Source organism: Macrobrachium nipponense, chromosome 22, assembly GCF_015104395.2.
Source record: "Macrobrachium nipponense isolate FS-2020 chromosome 22, ASM1510439v2, whole genome shotgun sequence".
Taxonomy (NCBI): Eukaryota; Metazoa; Arthropoda; class Malacostraca; order Decapoda; family Palaemonidae; genus Macrobrachium; species Macrobrachium nipponense.
This window is the reverse complement of record NC_087213.1, coordinates 68,128,557-68,149,078: the sequence shown is the minus strand read 5'-3', so window position 1 is coordinate 68,149,078 and position 20,522 is coordinate 68,128,557. Positions and strand designations below refer to the sequence as shown.

Here is a 20,522-nt window from a genome sequence, read left to right as displayed (position 1 = left end):
TTCCCACCCTCCTCCCCTCAGGAGACAGGGTTCAGAGAAAATCTGACGAAAATGGGAATGGTTCCGAGCACCAGCGCCTCAGGAACGGTGTGGCGATCACCTGAACTACCAGTGTACTAGCGGTTGCCGCGAGTTTTGAAATTCTGCCAGTGCGACAAGAGGATAAGCTATATATATACCTGCCAGGTAAGTATGCAGGCCTGAGGCGCCAGAAGCGGATATCTTGGACAAAAAAATCGAGCGTCCTAAGCGGACAACTCCATCCAGGCGCCAGGAGCCAGATGCGGGCTTCTCGGACAGGAGCGAGTGTCCGAGGCGGACAACAGCCAGGCGCCAGGCGCGGACGGCCTGGACAGGAAAAAGTATCATACGCGGACAGCGCCAAGCGCCAGATACGGACAACCTGGAAGAAGCTGACAGCCCGGGCAGGCAAAAGTATTGTACGCAGACAGCGCCAGACGCTGACACTCCGGACAGGCAAAAGTGTCGTACGCGGACAGCGCCAGCCAGGCGCCAAGCGCCAGATGTGGACAACGCGGACAGGTGACACTGTCCGAGGCGGACAGCGACAGCCAGGAGGCTCCTCTTTATGACTTTTACCAAAAACAGATTTCTCTGGACAAGGGCGCAAGATGTCACACAGGCGGCCATCGTCCTTGTCAGGATGTATCTGTTACAGGTGGAAGTTTTTCGCAGGCGCAGCCTTCTCCTGATAAGGATGCAAGATGTCGCACAGGCGGCCGTCGCTTTTGTCAGGATGATTCTGATACTGAATTATGCCAATAGGCAAGGTGTTTTGTCATGTAAGTGGGTAGGACCCCATTGACAAAGATCCTTAGGTTCTGTCGAGTAATTGGATAAGACCCCTTTGACAGACCAACAAGAACTCTTAGCCATAGGTCACATCCTCGCTGAGGCTCTTGAGGCGAAGCAGACTCCTAAGCAGTAGCTATGAAGTCTGCCGCCTTCATTCATACTCTTCCCTCATTATGACGAGCCAAGAGCTATGGGAGATTTCTTAAGAGAATCTCATCTATTCGGCGTTCGGAAATGACTGCGGAAGGAGAACATCAAGGTCCTTCCTTCCGTAAGCTCAAGATCTGAACAGGAATCCTGTCCCTTCCGCGATTTCTGTGGAAATCACGAAGACTTAACGAGTTCCTGGATTAATTTCCTTCCTTAGGGAGATATTAAACGTATTGTCAATTAAGTGCATAACACATAATTGACGAAAAAATGTATACTCTTTGTATCTTAATGGGTTAGTTCTCATTGACAAAGTTCTCATACATCTTATCGCGTAAGCATATAAGCTCTCTTGGACAAGATTCAGAGGAGCTCTCATTCATTGCTTAGAGAATCTTCCAGGTAATAGACGCATAGACTACGTCCTTTAACTCTTATGTCCAAGAGAATAGGAAGCTTGAGAGATTCTCTTCGATCCTCGGTTCTCACTTGGGATCTCCTTCGACTAATACTAATTCGTTCTATTGACGAAAAGAACGAAGATAGTAAATTTTCCATTCTCTCTGCCTCGGCGAGGAAAGAAGGTAATAGAGAATTTGGTGTATAAGACTACTGTATGGTCAAGTCGTATGCGCATACCGTAGTTACCTCTATGGTTGGCAACTGAATTCCCTGTATCCTTCCAGGAAGTTTCTTAGGTAAGGAATACGCTTAAAGAAATTGTTACGACAACACCGACTCGGCTTCTGTATTTAACGAAGGTAGTTTCGCTTAAATATGCATTATTGAGAGCTTCCTTAGGCTCGATAATAATTTTATATTCCTTCATTGAATGGAGTAGCTGGCAACTCAGGAAGAATACAGCAAGGCAGCGGATGTAGACTGCTGTCACTGTAGACCTACACAGTAACATCTAGGTCTCGGTCATGAGCCGTCAGTTACATCTCTCTCCTACGGGATTGACTGGCTAACCGTATCTCTCCCCTACAATCACGGACTTAGCCTCGGATTGAGGGGATTTGTAGGCAAACATGAATAAACATTGTCTGCGTTTTGCTAAGAAGCTTTCAATAGAAAGATCTCTTGCAACCTTTCAATGCTGTTTTCCTCAATGTAACAGAATTTTAGATGATTTTAACGCGGCAGAGGACTATATTATATAATGCTCTCATGCTTACGAAAGCATAGCCTTATTAGAGAACGGAGCATGCTCAGTGAGAAGATGGATGAGTCTGATGGGAACCATTTTCTTCGTGGCAGAAGTTTTTTTTCCCTGAATGGACTATATTATGCCTTAAAGTTTTTTCCTACCAAGAAACTGAAATAACATATGAGAGGGTGCCGGGTACCATGACAGAGGTACAGATGTTCTGGCACATAGTCTAAAAGAATTACAAGCAATTTAGTGGACTTGATAATTTCTCGATATAGCGAGTTGTTAACCGAAGGGTTCAGTAGCCTCTCTGACAGCAGGCTCGGTAACGTCACGGTTCGTTCCTGATTTCGTTCCCCGTCTAACTGGAGGGGGGTTCGATCCCAAGGAGGGACGAAATGATTTTTTAAATCAATTAGGCCAATTCCACAGCTCTCTCATATTTCAAGGAGCATCGAGAATCTCTTTTTTTCGCCCCTGTTCGCTTTAACAAGAGAGAACCTGTTTGGAACACAGACACGGAACGTAACAATCCTTAAGAGGTTCGCTGCACGATGTTGCACGTCCGTGAGAACCTTCTCGATCGACGATAATAACTATTAACGTCTGTCTAATCTTAGTTGGAAAGAGAGTTGTGAAAACCTGCGATGCGTCTTCTTCATAGATCTCTTCGCAGTGTTGAAGACGAAGAGGCTTCCTCTAGACTGCTTCCTTATTCTCGATCCAAGAGCGGTAGCAATATACGCCATCCTTTAGTTTGAAAGGGGAATAAACATTAGTCTTTTTTCCCGTATATATATAAATTCTTAACAGATGTATTTAGATAATTACTGGCGTCAGAGGAGGAGAGGATGATGCTTTTCGCCCCATTTTTGCCTTCGAGAGGCTGGATTCACAGAGGTCACGTCCTTCTTACAGCATTTTTCTAAAGGCTTTCCCAAGAGAGTCGGTCTATTCTATCAGCCTAACTTAGAAAGGGACCTCAAAACCTCTCCACTCTGAGTGTCTGCGTACAGACTGACGAGAAGTTGACATGAATGAGAGGATTTTTCAAGGTGAATGGCAAGTGTCATGGCCAAGACAAAGAAGTGCTGCAGATCTTGCTGGGTTGAATGAAGACTGTCCTCTTCCAATACCTCTGTGACCCTCATGGCTGTTTTCTTCCCTTTCTGAGAGAAGAATCACCTTTGTATATATCTGCTATCAAAGAATACAGTAGCAGGCTATACTCTGTCTCTACAAAGGGACTTAGAGATAGCAGAGGACTAAGATCTTAGGGATCTTATACGATACCTCAAGATGACCAAGAGTAGGACATCATTTACTTCGAGTTGGGATCTTTTCGTGGCCCGTAGATTCCGTGTTCCAACAAGTTGGAACCTCCTCCTCAAGCTTCTTTTAGAAATTTTATGAGGAAATTCATTTTTTCTCTTGGCCCTACCAACTACCAAGAGGACAAGTGAATTTTTATGGATTGGAATCTCGCATCGGATTCAATGGAGACTCGGCGATTGGTTCTTGCCAGCATAGTATGCCTGGCAAGGAACTAAAACCCTTCTAATCCTGGCTTAGAGCTTTGAAGTCAAGGGACTTTCCCAATTAATAGGGGAAGAGATAGAATGGTCTGTTTGCCCAAGCAGGGTACTTAAGTTTTATCTTCAGCAGAGGAAATGGCTTAAGGTTTGCCTACAGAGTCTTTGGGGTGCGAGGAGGGCTCGAAGCGCTTCCCAGAAGGTACTCAGAGGGATACGATAAGAGCCAAGAAAGCCCTGGGTTCGCCCACTTTCGGCTCGGAGTCATCTTCGACTTCCAGGCCTCCTTCCCCTCCTTCGGGCAAGGAGAGGGAAGATTCTGCAACGAGAAACCTCCTCAACATACAGGAATAGATCTCGTTAGCAATGGAAGTACTCAAGAAGGATCCTCCTTGGAGGAAGACTCTTCTCTCTCGTAACATTTAGATATCCTATCGTCTACTGGATGTAACTGGCTACAAGCGCCTCCCCTCGTCCTAGGACAGAGGCTACAGGTAGAAGAGAACCTTCCACCCTTCTCCAGTCTCCTGACTAACTAATTTTGGTCTGTTTAGGATCCTCGGGCAACGAAGCGCCAGCCAGGCGCCAAGTGCCAAACAGGCGAAAAACGCCAGAGGCAGACAGCTCGGATGAGCTCGTTTATTGTCCGAAGCGGAGAAGGAGCGGGCTTCTAACCTGGCGCATTTGCGCCAGAGGCGAACAGATCGGACAGGTGAGAGTGTCCGATGTGGACATCGCCAGCCAGCCTCGAGACTCCAGCCAGGCTCGAAGCTCCAGCAAGTGGGGAGGCGCCAGCTAGGCGCGAGGCTCCGGAAGCGCCAGCCAGGCGCCAGGCACCAGAAGTGCCAGAAGCGCCAGCCAGGAGCCAGGCGCCAGCCAAGAGTGGTGCTCCAGCCAGAAGCGCCAGCCAGGCGCCGTGGCGATGGGCGCCAGAAGCGCCAGCCAGGAGCCAGGCGCCAGCCAAGAGTGATGCACCAGCCAGACGCCAGGCTTCATCCAGAAGAGATCCATATCAAAGAACGCCCTGGCCTTCTTTGAGACAAGTGTGATCTCCAAAGCACTTGATAAGTGCCTTGATTCCTTCAAACAGCTGAGAATTAAAGCGCATGAAGTGCGAGCTTTTGTGAATTCTTGTTCTGTCTATAAGAATATGTCAATAAAGGACATATTAGCTGTCACATACGGGAGATGCAACTCTCTGTTGACTTACCTTTACCCGAAGGATGTCAAGATAACCTACGAGAGATCCTTCTCTCTTGGTTTATATGTGTCTGCAGATACGTTGCTGGGATAGGGAGCCGATACTGATCCTTAACTAGTGAGTTAAATTTTATTTAACGTAGAGTTTTTTAGGGTTGTTTGAAAGGAGTTTGGGGATAACTCTTTTCAATTTAAGTACTAACCCTCGTGTTAGGATCAGGTGATCGGGATCGGTGTTGTGCTCCTTAATTATGCCAGTGTGTTGTCATGTAAGTGGATAAGACCCCATTGACAAATGCCATCAGGCTCTGTTGAGTAAGTGGATAAGACCCCATCGACAGACCCACAAGAACTCTTAGCCATAGGTCACATCCTCGCTGAGGCTCTTGAGGCGAAGCAGACTCCTAAGCAGTAGCTATGAAGTCTTCCGCCTAAACAGGTAGGAACCAAGGTTTTTTATATATTACCTGCATTGTAACAATTTATGTTGTTTACCTGTTTATTCAGTAAATAGCTGTCTCTTACCCTCCGCCAAATGCCAATCAGCTAAGTATATATCTGACAGGGAAGTTGAATGTACAAAAATGGTATTGTTATGATACAATAAAGTTTTGTACATACTTACCTTGCAGATATATACGATTAAATGGCCCACCCAGCCTCCCCTCAGGAGACAGGTGGAAGAGAAAATCTGTTTACAAGACGGGAATGGTTCCTATTCCTGCCACCCAGCCACAGGGCGGTAGATCACCTGACCTACCTGTAGCGTGTGCCGCAAAATTCGAATTTCTGTCGGGGACGACGGAGTCTATAGCTAAGTATATATCTGCCAGGTAAGTATGTACAAAACTTTATTGTATCATAACAATATCATTTCACTTCCAAAAATTTTGATTTTTTACACATTTTTATAAAGGATAAAGGCAATTTAGTTTTGGTAGTCTAGATTAGTATATCTTGAAGAGCAGTCTTTTGCTACTTGTAATTCCAAATACACAGTAATGCCAATTTTTGCTTTGGCCAACGATCTGGCTCTGGGGGACCAAACAATGTTTATAATTGAGCAGTGGATGAGGCAAAGACTTTTTTCCACATACTTCTGTATTGTTTTATGAATTTCTCATGTTTGTATAGTCAAAACAAAATGTTGTGGCAGGGGATAGGAGGTTTCTCCCTGACTATATCGTTCACAGTTAAGAGCATTTTTGTCATTTTACCCTACGGGAAACTGACGTACTTAAACCTAAAACCTCAGGGGTCAATGCAGATTAACCACACAGATCAGATGGAGTGTTTGCTCCAAATTTATCCCGGATTCTGTTTTCATTTCTTTTAAATCCGACCTCGAGTAACAAGATCTGTGATTATTATTTCCAAGAAACACCAAACAGGAAAATCATTAAGAACAACCACAATTTACTCTTTGTTTCTTGAGAAAACGAAGTACAGTAAATGTCAGAGCTCAGTTAGTCATAAACAAGGGATTAACCTTAAGGCTGAGATTTTAAAGGATGAATAGATCTGGCAGACCTTCATTCTTAGAATCTTGAAAAAACTTTTTCTAAACTTTAACAACTAAAACGATAGCCTATCAGAGAAACACAAAGGCAAGGTATGATCGACCCTTTACAGCATACAAATGTAGAGATCTGATAAGAGATAACATTTTATAATCTTTTAATTGCACTACCTATCCCAGAATAAGACTGCCTCCAAACTCCCTGTAAGCCAAGTTGATCTTACTGAAAGATTTTATCGGGTACTAGGGTCACGTCTCTGAAGGATTGAAATTCCAGCTTGTATGATTAGGATTTAATTCTTCATTTAAAATCATAAAATTTGTTTGGTCTTTCATCTTTGTCTATATATAACAGCCCAGGTCACTCGCATACGATGTTTACAATTACTTTGTGAGAAAAAAGATGAATGATGGGACGGTGACCGATGTGACGAGAGTTTATGATTGGGGACGGGAAGCTACCAATATTCCAGCTGTGAAATATTTGTAATAATTTATAATAAGGAAAAAGAAAAAAAAGTATGAAACAAAAGTGTGGGTGGAGTGATTAGTCTCGCACCATCCAGCACAGAACTTAATCCGGCTTTACTAATAAACCGATGAGATTTTTTCCTTTGTCTACAAGGGAAAAAGTCCTAAATTTTTAGATTCAAACAAGTATTACGATGACACCTCCTGTCATCCGCCAAAACATTTTGGTTTGACTATAGTACAGTACACTTTATTTGCTTTTCTGGGCTCAGCTCGTGTCGCTGCGCGAAATATCCTTTAATCTATTATTTCTAGGGTAAATGTACTAACACATACCAGAGAATAAATAAATAAAGAAAAAGGTCAGTATAACTGACTCGCTCACCCTCCCAGAGGGTGTCGGTATGAACACTATGGCGAGTGAGACCACTACCACGAGCCAAAAGCCAATAGAATTCTCCCACTACAAAATCCTCCAAGAGGAGAGCCGACCCACAGAGTGGGCAGCACTTACTACTACTACTCCATCCCATGCTGCCGACTGCTGCGCCTCTGGTGGCCATCCTTTTCAGTTAGCGCACTCGATTCACACGTGCCTTTTTCTACTCGGTGTTTTTTGTGCCCTTTCCTTTGGATTTAATTACCATGGAGCGTGCAGCCATCGCAGCAGCTAAGTTAAGTACTCAGTGTTTATTGCTAATTGCTTTTTTCCGGCCCTGAGCCCGTATTTGCCGTTTTTTAGGTATAAATACGAACTCTAGGTCGGAAGCATGGCAGCATGGTTCTGCCTCGTGGTGGGTTCGTTCTGGGTCGCCCATACCCAGAACATCCCCTTGCTTATGTACGCTCTATTTTATTTATCCGCTTTGTTTAGGGTACGGTCTACACGGTTTTGTCATGCATGCATGTCTTTTACCTTATGTAGGCTCTTCCATCCAGACCCTAGCCACGGCTCTTAGTATCGGCCCCGGCTAGCTTTGAGTGGTAGACTTGCCTTCGGGTTAGTCGTACACTCCTGGATTTTTTCTCCTACTATATTGTTTTCTTTCTTTCATTTTATTATTCATTTGATTTATTTATGTGATATTTGTTAGGTTAGTTAGGCGTCTGGCTTGCTTAGCCTAAGTGTCATGGCCCATTGGGCCTATATGTTACCGCTCTTCAGCTCGGTTGCTTCCCGATAGCATCTCTCTGATCAGTTGGTTATGTTTCTAGGCTTAGTTGTTTGTTCTTATCGCCCCGTGGTCACTACGTGATCACGAGGCAGCCAGACGCCTGTCCAGTCGCCTTCCCCCCCTCCCGCTCTTCTATAGAGTCGGGGGGGGTGGGTAGGTCTGCCCATGCTCGCTCCACATACCCGAGCCTGCCTCCCTCTCTCCCCCCAGGCGGAGGGGGTAGAGGGACGGGACAGACCCAGACTGGACTCGACCTCTCCGGCTTCTCGGTCCGGTCGGATGGTAAGGTGGGGGGGACTGGCCTTTCCCCCCTCCATTACTACCCCGTCGCTCCGTTACTAGCCCGAGTCTGTATGTCCTCTTGCTCTTTCCCACCTTACTAGGGCTCCTTTACCACCGGAGACCTGGCATCCAGCGGAAAGGGTGCTTAGTCTACCCAACAGGGTGGACCGGAACATACAGTCGGTCCCTTCTAACCTCTCCGTTTCACTGAGTTACACACTCCGCCACGCACTGGACTTAGTCCGGTACGTTCGAGTTTTTAGGTTTAAGATCTTTTTTATGTTAAACTATTTAAGTTTATCTTAAGTACCTTAAACCATCCCCCCTCCCTTCTTGTTTCACCGGATCCCTCCGGGGTTATAGCCTATTCAGGTGATTAAGGGAGGGGTTATGCCCAAATTTTTTCCGAGCTCCGGCATGCAACGGAGTTCTTCTGTACTTTAGCCTGTAAGTGATAGTCTTTAAGATACTCATGTGTCTTTTTCACTTACAGACCACCAACTGTGAGCATCCGGGATGCGCCGCCACACTTCAGGACCATGTGGACACGAAGTTTTGCCGGTCCCATGCTCCATGCGCGACTCCGCACGGGGACATCCAGGTCTGGTACCATGAAACGTGTACCATCTGTTACGATCTGGTGAGCCAGCTTTTAGACGGGGTAAGTATTCCAACTCCGATAGCTGGTCCTCATCTGTTATAGTGCTTAAGTTTTACATCAATCACTCTAACTTAAGGTAAAATTCAAGGGGTCTTATAGCCCCTATAATTTTAAGTTACGCTTTAAGTTAGCTTTAGTTTTAAGTTATTCTTAAATCTAATCAATACCCTCTCTTCCAGGCGCCGGCCGTGAGGGATACCGCACTGGCAACCCTGCGGGCCTGGGTCGGCGGTTTCGGGAAGAACGCCGCCAAGGGTATGCCCTACATCCTGGAGAAGAGGTTGGCGGTACTAATCTTCCCCGGAGGCAAGGCGACAGGCTACGTCGACCCAGTAGAGGCGGCCCCGACTATCGCTTTCATCCAGCAACAGCTGGCTGCCTCGTTGACTGACCAAGGCCAGGACATCTCCTCGGAAGTCGCGACGCTGGATATCAATGTGGAACCTATGGTAGGTGTGGACGACCTGTTGGTCGAGGTAGGTAAGTTGGACACCCAAGGGATACCCTTGGTGCAACTGCTTCTTCTACTCCTGCAACCTCTCCATCCTTCCAAGGCTTTACGGGTAATGAATTATATACTTCTCCTGACGCTTCAGTTAGACCCAAGGTCAAGGGTCAAGCAGTGAAATCCTTGACGAAGACGTCGTCGTCGTCTAAGAAGACGGCTTCGGCGTCATCCTCTTCTCGTAAGTCTCCGGCTAGGAATCCCGGAGCAGAGAGATCTAAAGCTTCTGGGTCCGGCTCTAAGTCCTCGAGGAATAAATCCTCCAGAGAGAGATCTCACACTCCAGCGGAGTCGTCAGTTTCGCTACCCTTGGTTCCAGTTCAGAGCCACCCTTCCACCTCCGCAGCAGCTCCGGCTTTGGACTCCAACGCTGGTCTGTTACAACAGGTGGGCGACCTGGTTGGGTCTCTGAAAAATAGCATGGAACAAATGATCTCTCGGTTGTCGATAGGATTACCTCTCAAGACAACATTATAGCCGGACTGAGCCAAGCTCCTCTAGCCTCTCCTCCTCCACCTTTCAACACAGGTGGAGCCCAGCGTTCCCCGTATGACTCTCTACCTCCGTTCTCAATGAACAACCCTTGGAGAGTAGCGTCATACGCCCCCTTCCAAGACGGACTCATTTCTATCCCGGAATGTGGAACTCGGAGGATTGAGGACTTCGAGTTCTACCCGGAAGACCTTCAGATCTCCGTTCATCGGCTACGCCAGGCTCACCGCCTCAGCCATGACCCGGGATGATGAAGTACCAAAGGAGACAGTCCTCTATTCACGTGACCAGGCTCAGAGAGAATGGCTCAGGTGTCTAGAGGACATGGATTGTTCCAATACGAAAATCCAACCTTTCAAGAGTCCGTTTACGATCTTTACGATGGATGAGAGTACCCCGCTCCCTTTCCTGACAAAGATCGCAACATCTACCATTCCAGCGGCCCAGAAGGGGGATCCCATGCCTCAACTGAAGGAAGCAGATCCTACATCTCCGTTACTTCCTTCAGCCGGAGAATTATGGGAAGACTTACCTAACACCTTCTCAGCTGGCAAACTCAAACCGGACTGTGCTATGGAGCAGTTTGGTGAGAAGCTACCTAGGCTTCCAGATAGCCTTATTCAGGCAGATTCGACGCCAAATCGCGGTTAGCCAGTCTATTAAATTCCATGGCTATGACCGAGGTGGCTACCATGGCCTATGGGTCAGAACCGCTCTTCAAGCTTCTTACCAAGTCTTTGACTCAAACGGTACAGTCAGATATGTTTGAGTTTGCCACTGCTAGGACGAATTGTAGGAAACATGTCCTACAAGAAGCAACTATTCGGCACGAGCCGAATAGGTTACTTGCGTCAAGCATCTGGGGAGCAGACCTCTTCCCAGAAGCGATGGTGAAGGAGGTTCAGTCAGAGGCTACGAGATTGAACCAGAGCCTTAAAGACCGTTGGGGTCTTACGGCCAAGAGACGACAGGATCTAGCCGGTAAGGGTAAGGGTCAAAGGAAACCTAGACGTTTCCAGCCCTACCAGAAAAAGCAGCCACGCTTTTCTCAACAAGTTCCGGCTGTTCCCTTGGTGCAAACAGCCCAACCTTCCACCTCAAAGGCTCAATCGCAGCCGATTTATGTTATCTCCCCTCAGCCTCAGCCCTCCACCTCTTACGCCCTCTCTCCAGCTTACAACCAAGCCTTCGAGAGTCAAGCTTCACAGAAGTATGACCGCTCGGGTAAGGGAGGCAGAGGTAAGCGACCCTTTCGTGGGAGAGGATCGGGAGGTCCCTTTAATAGGGGAAAACATTTCAGGGGAGGCCGAGGAGGCTACCAGAACCAATGAGGAATTTCAGGTAGGAGGGAAGGCTGTTTCACTTTCGCCACCGGTGGAACTTCAGCAAGTGGGCTCAGAGCATTGTGTCAAAAGGCCTGGGTTGGAGGAGCTGGTTGACGAACCCACCCCCATCCAGACCTTTCGCCAACTTCCTTCCAAGGAATTGACGGAGTATGCGGAGGATCTCCTTCAGAAAGGAGCTATAGCGAGAGTCAAAGGTTAAAATTTCAAGGACGCTTGTTCAGCGTGCCAAAGAAAGGCTCACAAAAAAGAAGGGTAATCTTAGACTTGTCCCGCTTAAACTTAGCCATTCGCTGCGACAAGTTCAAGATGCTCACGATCTCGCAGGTGCGGACCTTACTTCCCCGTGGGGCCGTCACCACCTCTATCGATCTTACAGACGCTTACTATCATATCCCTATTGCAAGACACTTCCGTCCGTATCTGGCTTCAAGATAGGAGACCAGACATTCTCCTTCAAGGTAGTTCCTTTCGGGCTCAACGTGGCACCCGGGTGTTTACGAAGCTGGTGGAAGTAGTAGTTCAACAACTCAGATCGCAAGGGATTATGGTAGTAGCGTATCTCGACGATTGGTTGATCTGGGCTTCAACAGTCGAGGAATGCAACAAAGCAACACTGAAAGTAATTCAGTTCCTGGAATATCTAGGCTTCAAGATAAACAGGACCAAGTCAAGACTCACCCAGAGTCAAACTTTCAGTGGCTAGGCATTCAATGGAATCTATCCTCCCATACTCTGTCGATTCCATCATCCAAAAGAAAGGAAATAGCGAAGTCAGTCAAACAATTTCTGAGTCACAAACTGGCATCAAGAAGATCTCAGGAAAGGATCTTGGGTTCTCTCCAGTTTGCATCAGTGACGAACATCCTAATGAAAGCCAAACTGAAAGACCTAACCAGAATCTGGCGCTCACGAGCAAATGTCAGGTCCAGGGACAAATTATCCTCAGTCCCTCTGATTCTAAAGAATCGACTCCGGCCGTGGGCGAAAGTCAAGAACTTGTCGGTGTCAGTGCCCCTTCAGTTTCCTCCACCAGGGATCACCATCCACACAGACGCGTCATTAAGCGGTTGGGGAGGATATTCCCAGTTCAAAAAGGTTCAAGGAACGTGGTCACCTCAGTTCCGTCAGTTCCATATAAACGTACTGGAAGCAATGGCAGTGTTCTTGACTCTAAAAAGGTTACGTCCGCCAAAGTACTCCACATAAAGCTAGTCCTGGACAGCGCAGTGGTGGTACATTGTGTAAACAGAGGAGGCTCCAAGTCACGTCATCTAAATCATGTCATGATAGCCATCTTCTCCCTGGCGGACAAGTTCAGTTGGCATCTCTCCTCCACTCATATAGCTGGAGTGAGAAACGTCATAGCAGATGCTCTATCCCGATCAGTACCTCTAGAGTCGGAATGGGTTCACATTGGACAACAGTTCGTTCCAATGGATTCTTCAGAGAGTTCCAGGTCTACAGGTGGATCTCTTCGCATCTCAAGCGAACCACAAACTCCCGTGTTATGTGGCCCCCAACCTGGACCCTCTGGCCTATGCCACGGACGCCCTGGCTCTAAACTGGAACAACTGGGAGAAGATTTATGTCTTTCCTCCGGTGAATCTTCTCATGAAAGTTTTAAACAAACTCAGGACATTCAAGGGTCAAGTGCTCTAGTAGCCCCAGACTGGCCGAAGAGCAATTGGTACCCTCTCATTCTGGAACTGGGTCTTCGCCCTCTTCGGATCCCCAATCCCAGGCTCTCCCAGTCAGTACAAACGAAGACTGTGTTCGCTTCCTCAGGGATTCTCAAAACCCTAACTTTATGGATTTCATGAAGTTTGCAGCGAAAAGGGATGCGAATATTGACCCTCAGAATATTCTCTTCTTGGAATCCGATAAAAGAGATTCAACTTTGAGACAGTATGATGCTGCTGTCAAAAGTTAGCAACCTTCCTGAAAGAATCAGATATTAGAATCATGACAATCAATTCAGCTATATCCTTTTTCAGATCCTTATTTGAAAAAGGCTTAGCAGCTAGCACAATTACGACAAACAAGTCAGCCTTGAAAAAGATTTTTCAATTTGGGTTCAACATAGACTTGACAGATTCCTACTTCTCGTCTATTCCCAAGGCATGTGCTAGACTTAGACCTTCAGTAAGGCCTACGTCAGTATCATGGTTCTTAAACGATGTTCTAAAGCTGGCTTCAGAAACCAATAATGACACATGCTCGTTTATAATGCTCTTAAGAAAAACCTTATTTTTATTAAGCTTGGCCTCAGGAGCTAGAATTTCAGAACTGTCGGCGTTATCCAGAGATCCGGATCATATTCAGTTCCTTCCCACAGGGGAAGTGCTTACTACTTTCTCCGGAACGTAGCTTTATAGCAAAGAATGAAGATCCTTTGATGAGGTGGGAACCATGGAAGGTACTACCCCTTCCACAAGATGTATCTCTTTGCCCAGTTTCAGCCTTACGAGCCTTTCTATCTAGGACCTCCTCATCCTCATCGGGTCCTCTCTTTAAGAGAGAAAAAGGTGGCACTTTATCTATTAAAGGCATCAGGCAACAAATCCTGTACTTCATTAAACAAGCCAATCCTGACTCTTTCCCAAAAGTACATGATGTCAGGGCAGTAGCCACCTCAATTAACTATTTCCAACATATGAACTTCGATGAGTTGAAAAAGTATACTGGATGGAAATCGCCGACAGTCTTCAAACGTCATTACTTAAAGTCCTTGGAAGCTCTGAAATTTTCAGCAGTTGCAGCGGGGAACATAGTTTCCCCTGACTCTGACTTAACTCTTTAGTAGAAGATCCAGTCCTCCTTTCTACCTGCCTCACCCAACAGTTCGTCTATTCCTGCCTTGTTCATTTACGGTCACCTTGTGTCTTAGCTGCTTTTATGATGATGTAGTGGGTGTCCCTTATTTTTTTGCTAGGGACACTCACATTTGATGATGGTTATTGATCTCATGGATGTCATCTCCTTATTTTTATGCTAGGAGATACATCTTATTGTAATGGTTACGGGTTTTGTATATTAAGTCATATACATTCCTTTATATATTATTATTGTTGAGTTGTTTTGTTCAACTTTTATGTTAATTGCTTTAGAATGTTTTGATACATAGCTTTACACAGATACCATTTTTGTACATATATGACATATTTACTCCCTGTAATATATGTCTAATTACCTTAAGTTAAGAAATATTATTAGAATTAAGTGTAATTTAAGCAATATTTCTATTTTGTATCACTGTGTATATGTATCCTTATTAACAATTATATTCTTTTATTTTTATTTTATCTTTTATTTGAGACCTCTTTTATTTTGTTGATTTTCTTTACAATCTTGTGCTATTTCTCTGGTACGATTTCGCGCAGCGACACGAGCTGAGCCCCAGAAAAAGGGGATTTTGACGTAAGGAAAAATCTATTTCTGGCGATTGGCTCGTGTCGCCAGCGAAATCCCGCCCTACCCATCCCATCGCCAAGATTGTCTGCTAACTTCAGGATGGCCACCAGAGGCGCAGCAGTCGGCAGCATGGGATGGAGTAGTAGTAGTAAGTGCTGCCCACTCTGTGGGTCGGCTCTCCTCTTGGAGGATTTTGTAGTGGGAGAATTCTATTGGCTTTTGGCTCGTGGTAGTGGTCTCACTCGCCATAGTGTTCATACCGACACCCTCTGGGAGGGTGAGCGAGTCAGTTATACTGACCTTTTTCTTTATTTATTTATTCTCTGGTATGTGTTAGTACATTTACCCTAGAAATAATAGATTAAAGGATATTTCGCTGGCGACACGAGCCAATCGCCCAGAAATAGATTTTTCCTTACGTCAAAATCCCTTTTTTGTGTATCATGGGAGGATATCACACAGACTAGAATGCTTTTTTCACCAGATGACAGATAACTGAAAACTGTAGAGTATAGTAACATAAGATTATGCAGATTGTTTATATGGTAATTGTTAAGTTACATCTATCTTAAAATTGCAAAGTACTTTGCTCAAGTTTTGCTTACCTTTTAGCCAGTTGAAAACTTTAGCCACAGTTCCTGTGAAGATGCAAACCAGTCCATTTTGCTTCTCTTGAGTTGGATTAACTCTGTGCATTAGAGCCATGTTATGTTAAGACTGAATTAGTCCTCAAAGAGAAGAAGCAGCTGTAGGTTAAGTGTTATCAGCTTTTTCAAATTGATAGTGTCCCAGTACGTATGTTTTGGGTCAGAAGGAAGTGTCATACTCTTTAAGATCACAGGCCATATAAGAAGAGCTTTTGTTCTATGGTGCTCTAAACTTAGCAGGAAAGTTCTGTTTCTAGAGGATATGTCACATTTTAGGCAGCTGACATTGGTTGATGTTATTTTTTACCTTTTCTCAAAACCACTGTGTAAAGATGGGAGAGGTGTAGTAGTAACTTCATATTCACTATTATTTCTGTGATCGGATTGAAGAGGGCAAAAATTAAGTATGAAGAGTATTTTTATATTATGAAGTACATATTTTGAAAATTATTCTGAGTGACAGATTTTCACTACCAGAAAGGTGTTTCAATATAGCTGTTTGGTTTTAATTAGGACTTGAGTGTTCTTGAAATTGCAGAAGTTTAATTTTAAGAACTTTCCTATTATTTTAAGACAGGAGTTTAATGTTGAAAATAGGAAGTTCCATTTTACAGTATATATACTATTTGATCCTGTAGGGAGAGCAGTTTTTCTTTACAAAGACACTGTTATGGATATTTAGTTGTTTATGCTTAATAATAGGGATACTATTCAGTTACCTCTTTGCAATGATTAGGTTTTGGAAAACTTCTATTTTATGAGGACTTGAAGATATGTATCAGAAATTTAAAACATGTCAAACTTAACTAACATTTGCCCTCTGATCATTTCTTCCAGTGATTCCCAATATTTGCTTAAGAAATAAGTATTTGGCAAATGTTTATGTAAATATAGTGCGTAATTGTTTTTCTCCGTGTTAAAATATTGACAATTTCAGAGAGATGCATGAGTACAGTATGAAATGGACTGAATTTTAGACTGCTAACAAAGTGCTTTTGATGTATTTTTGTCTCCCTTGTATGTATTTTAGATGAACAATATTGACAGTACATAATTTTAAATTATTTCCTTTACTTGTGGTATTAGAACAGGAATTTTTAAATCGCTACATAAAACGTTAATTCATCTTCAGAATTTTTACTTGACTCCAATTTATTTTGCAGGAGTCATCTAGTAGCAGCCTGTGAGCAGAAAGCTGTTATGGTATTTGACCCTTTGTCGAGAAGACAAGTACATCATATACCTCATGCACATGAAAACTGTGTTAACTGTATCAAGTAAGTATAATACCTAGTCTATTTTTGGCCCTGTAGCTTGATGGCATTTTGCCTGCCTCACAACTGGATGACCTGTGTTCGGATCCCTTGCAAAGGTTCAAGAGAAGTTTATGGTAAATTCCTGAAGTATGTACTGTATTTAATCCCTTGGGCTTCTGATGATATTGTACTTACATCTTGTGAGGTTTCAATATCTGAATATTTTCTGTGAAATTCAGTTCGTTATTGTGAAATTTTTATTTTTCATTGCTGAACACAATAAAGTACATACATCTATTCAGCTTCAAAATAGCACCAAAAATCAGTTTTATTTATTTATTTTTAACCAAAAAATAAGTTCACAGCGAGCAGTAAAAGAAGAACAATGCTATGTCTATAGTTGGATACTATGTGCCAGGCCACAAACAAATTTGCTTACCCTCCCCAGTCTCAATGGGTAATGCATCCTGTGAAAAGAGCACCTAGCGTAATAGTAATTTTGTACATGAACTTTCCTGTCAGATATATACTTAGCTATACGTCTCTGACGTCACGACAGAATTCAAAACTCGCGGCACACGCGACAGGTAGGTCAGGTGATCTACCTTACCCGCCGCTGGGTGGCGGATGTAAGAACCAATCTCCCTTTCCAGCCAGAATTTTTCTGTCGCCGGTGACGACTACACCTGTGGTTGTTACCTCCTGACAGCTTTATTCATTTCTCGTTGCCGTGGATATAATTGGACTGACTTTCGGTGAAGTACCTGATCTTGTTGGCTTGGCATACGCATTTGTGGATTGTTTTTGGATATTGATTTGGATTTTTCTTTGATTTCGAGATGTCTGAGTTAGAGGTTAAGAAATCTTCTATGTTTAGAGTGTGCGCTATGGATGAATGCAAGGTGAGACTACCGAAAGCTACGGTAGATCCTCACACAGTTTGCTTTAAATGTAGAGGGAAAGAATGTTCTTTTGTTAACCCGTGTAATGAGTGTGAGAAGTTGGATGAGGGTGAATGGAAGGCTCTTTCTTCCTACTTGAGGAAGTTAGAGAAAGACAGGGTGAGAAAGGCTTCGTCTAGGAGTTCTAGTAAGTCTCGTATTAGCGAGGTAGAAGAAAATCCTGTTGTAGCATTAGAACCTTCTCCAGTTTCAGCTCCTGCGCCCTGCATCGAACCTAAGGATACGACTACGGAAGTGGCAACCATGAGAGCCACGATCCTTAGCATGGAAAAGAAGATTCGTTCGTTGCAAGGTAAGAGTAGTGAAGGTGAATTGTGCAGTGACCCCAGTGCAGTGGAGGGTGCGTCTGATCGGCTCCTTAATGCTTCCAGGCCTAGACCTCTTCCAGACTCCCAGTCCCAGTGGAGGAGGAAAGTCAAAAGCCGCAGGAAGGTTAGGGAGAACTCCCACCGATCAGGCGTCCCCTCGGTAGATCCTGATGCTCGTACCCAGGCTGCCCTTGTTCGCGAGAAGAAGGAGGTATTGCGCCAATGCTTCTCTTCGTCTTCCTCACCTTCGCCTAGAAGAGGATGGAGCGCCTCGGATTCTTCGCGACCGCTGAAGAGAGCCTGGAAGGCGCCTGGCTCCTTTCCTTCCAGCCCGGAAGTTTTTCCAGAAGAGCTGGAAGTAGAAATCAAGAAACCCAGGAGGGAGCAGGAGTTCTCGCCTCATAGTAGGCTTCGAGCCTCTTCTCCGGTGGAGGATTTTACAAGATCTCCAGCTCGAATTCTTGCTGGACTGCAAGCGCAGATTTCGGCGCTGGCGGGCTCCTTGGCAGGAGGAACGCGTCGGAAAGACGTCTCTCTCCCTGTCAAGAAGTCTAGGATTCCTTCGCCTGTGTTACCGTCTCAGTCAGAGTCGGTTTTCTCTCCTTTATCAGCGGATGGAAGGAGGCGCTCTTCCCTCGGCAGGCGCTTGTCGTCTTCCAGGCGTCAATCGCCCAAGAAGCTTTCTCCTGGTGACTACATCTCTCCAGTAGGAAGGGACCTAGAGCCTAGTAGGCGTTCGTCTAAAGACAGGCGTACAGCCTCGTCCTCTCGCTCTTTTACGAAGATCCTTCATTCTCCGGATAAGAGAGCCTACTCTTTGATGGATTCGTCAAGAGACAGGATCTCGCCTTATGTTAGGCGCCTTGAGCCTAGTAGGCGCTACTCCCCAAGTAGACGCTCTCCCGCTCCCAAGCGTGGTGCGGAGGATAGGCGCTTTTCTCCTGATAGGCGCGGCTCTCCTTTTAGCCGCTCGGTTCAGGACAGGCGTGTAGAGCCTGAAAGATATGTCTCTTCTGGGAGACTACCTTTTGAAGAGACACACAAGTCGGGAACGAAGTTTGTGGAGCATGGTAAGAAGCGCCGGTCTCCTAGTAAGGCGACCTTCTCCAGGGCTTCGCTCCTCCGTAAGTAGGCGCCAAGAGCCTAGTAGGCGTTCGCCTCATGGTAGGCGCAGCTCGCCTGGCAGCCGCTCTCCTTTGAACAGGCGCATGGATCCTGAAAAGCGCCTTGAGCATAGTAGGCTCTCCTCTCCTAGCAGGCGCTCCCCCTTGGAAGCCCGGAATTCTAGGAGTAGGATTAAGGAGCAAAGAGCACGCACTCATCAGAGTAGGAAGGACTCATTCGAGAGGAGCTCTCCAGAAACTTTGGCTTCCCCTGATAGGCGCCAGTCTGCTACTAGACACTCTCTGGACAGGCGCATTTCTTTAGAGAAGGCTAACTGCCCTCGTAAAGAAGCGGAGGGTTCTTCAGTGGATGAAGTTGAACATTCAGAAGAGGATTTGGTGAAGGACTCGTCAGTTTCGTCCTATAAGATCCTTACAGATCTACTTCTTCAAGAGTTTGGAGACTCCCTTACTCCCGTCACTCCTCCGTCTCCTCTCTCTTTATTCTCTACTTCGAAGAAGACGAAACTCCTCTTGTGTGAGGATGAAGCCAACCATATCAATGAAGAAGGCTTTGAGAGGTGTTGGTGATTGGCTGCTTTCTAAGGAAGAGAAAGGGAAAACTGTGTTTTCTTTCCCTCCTTCCAAGCTTACGGGCAGACTTGGATTTTGGTACGAGTCTGGAGAACCCCTAGGTCTGGGTCTTCCTTCATCGGCGGATGCGGACTTCTCTTCTCTGGTGGATGCAGCACGACGCTCGGCTCTTTTGTCTGCTAAAACTACCTGGGCTATGAACGAGCTTGACCACCTGCTGAAGGGAATGTTTAGAGTCTTGGAAGTCTTCAACTTCCTTGACTGGTCTTTGGGGGTCTTGGCTAAGAAGACTCAGAACCCGGATGCTATTTCGCCAGAAGATCTAAACAGTGTTCTAACGTGCATTGACAAAGCAGTTAGAGATGGATCGAGCGAAATAGCCTCCCTATTTGGAGCAGGGATCCTTAAGAAGAGATCAGTCTTCTGCTCTTTTCTGACTAAGTCTGTTTCGCATGCCCAAAGAGCCTCTCTCCTGTATTCGCAGCTCTCGCCTCTGCTATTTCGAAGAAGATAGAAGATAATACAGGACATCTCAGGATCTATCTCTGCGAAGGCGACTCAGGACATGCTCGCGCAGTCGGCACGGAAGCCTAAGACCTCCTTCCAGACGAAGACTAAGAAGGAGACTCCAGCTAGACAGGAGCCCTTTCGAGGGGGCCCCCCTTCTAGAGCCTCTACCTCGAGAGGTAATAGACCTTTCAAGAGAGGTAGATCCTTCTCACGCTCTGTCAGAGCTAAGAAGTAGGGAAGTAGTCCTCTAAACACCAGTAGGTGCCAGACTTCTAAGATTCTCGGAAGCCTGGGCAAAGAGAGGAGCGGACAACTGGTCCCTCTCTATAATAAGGAAAGGATATCTGATTCCTTTACGGAAAGACCACCGTTGACAACGACTCCGAGGGAGTTGGTGGCCAGGTACAGGGATCCCATCATGAGCCTTGC

At 45.6% G+C, this 20,522-nt stretch overlaps 1 protein-coding gene across 1 annotated transcript in view; it reads left to right on the top strand.

Moving 5' to 3' along the window:
• Positions 1-20,522, top strand: part of LOC135198777 (DDB1- and CUL4-associated factor 10-like) — a 100,639-nt gene that overhangs the window by 36,383 nt on the left and 43,734 nt on the right. The window contains exon 2 of the mRNA XM_064226704.1: positions 16,524-16,637. Coding sequence (XP_064082774.1) covers positions 16,524-16,637 — 114 coding nt within the window. The remainder of the gene's footprint in view (positions 1-16,523; positions 16,638-20,522) is intronic.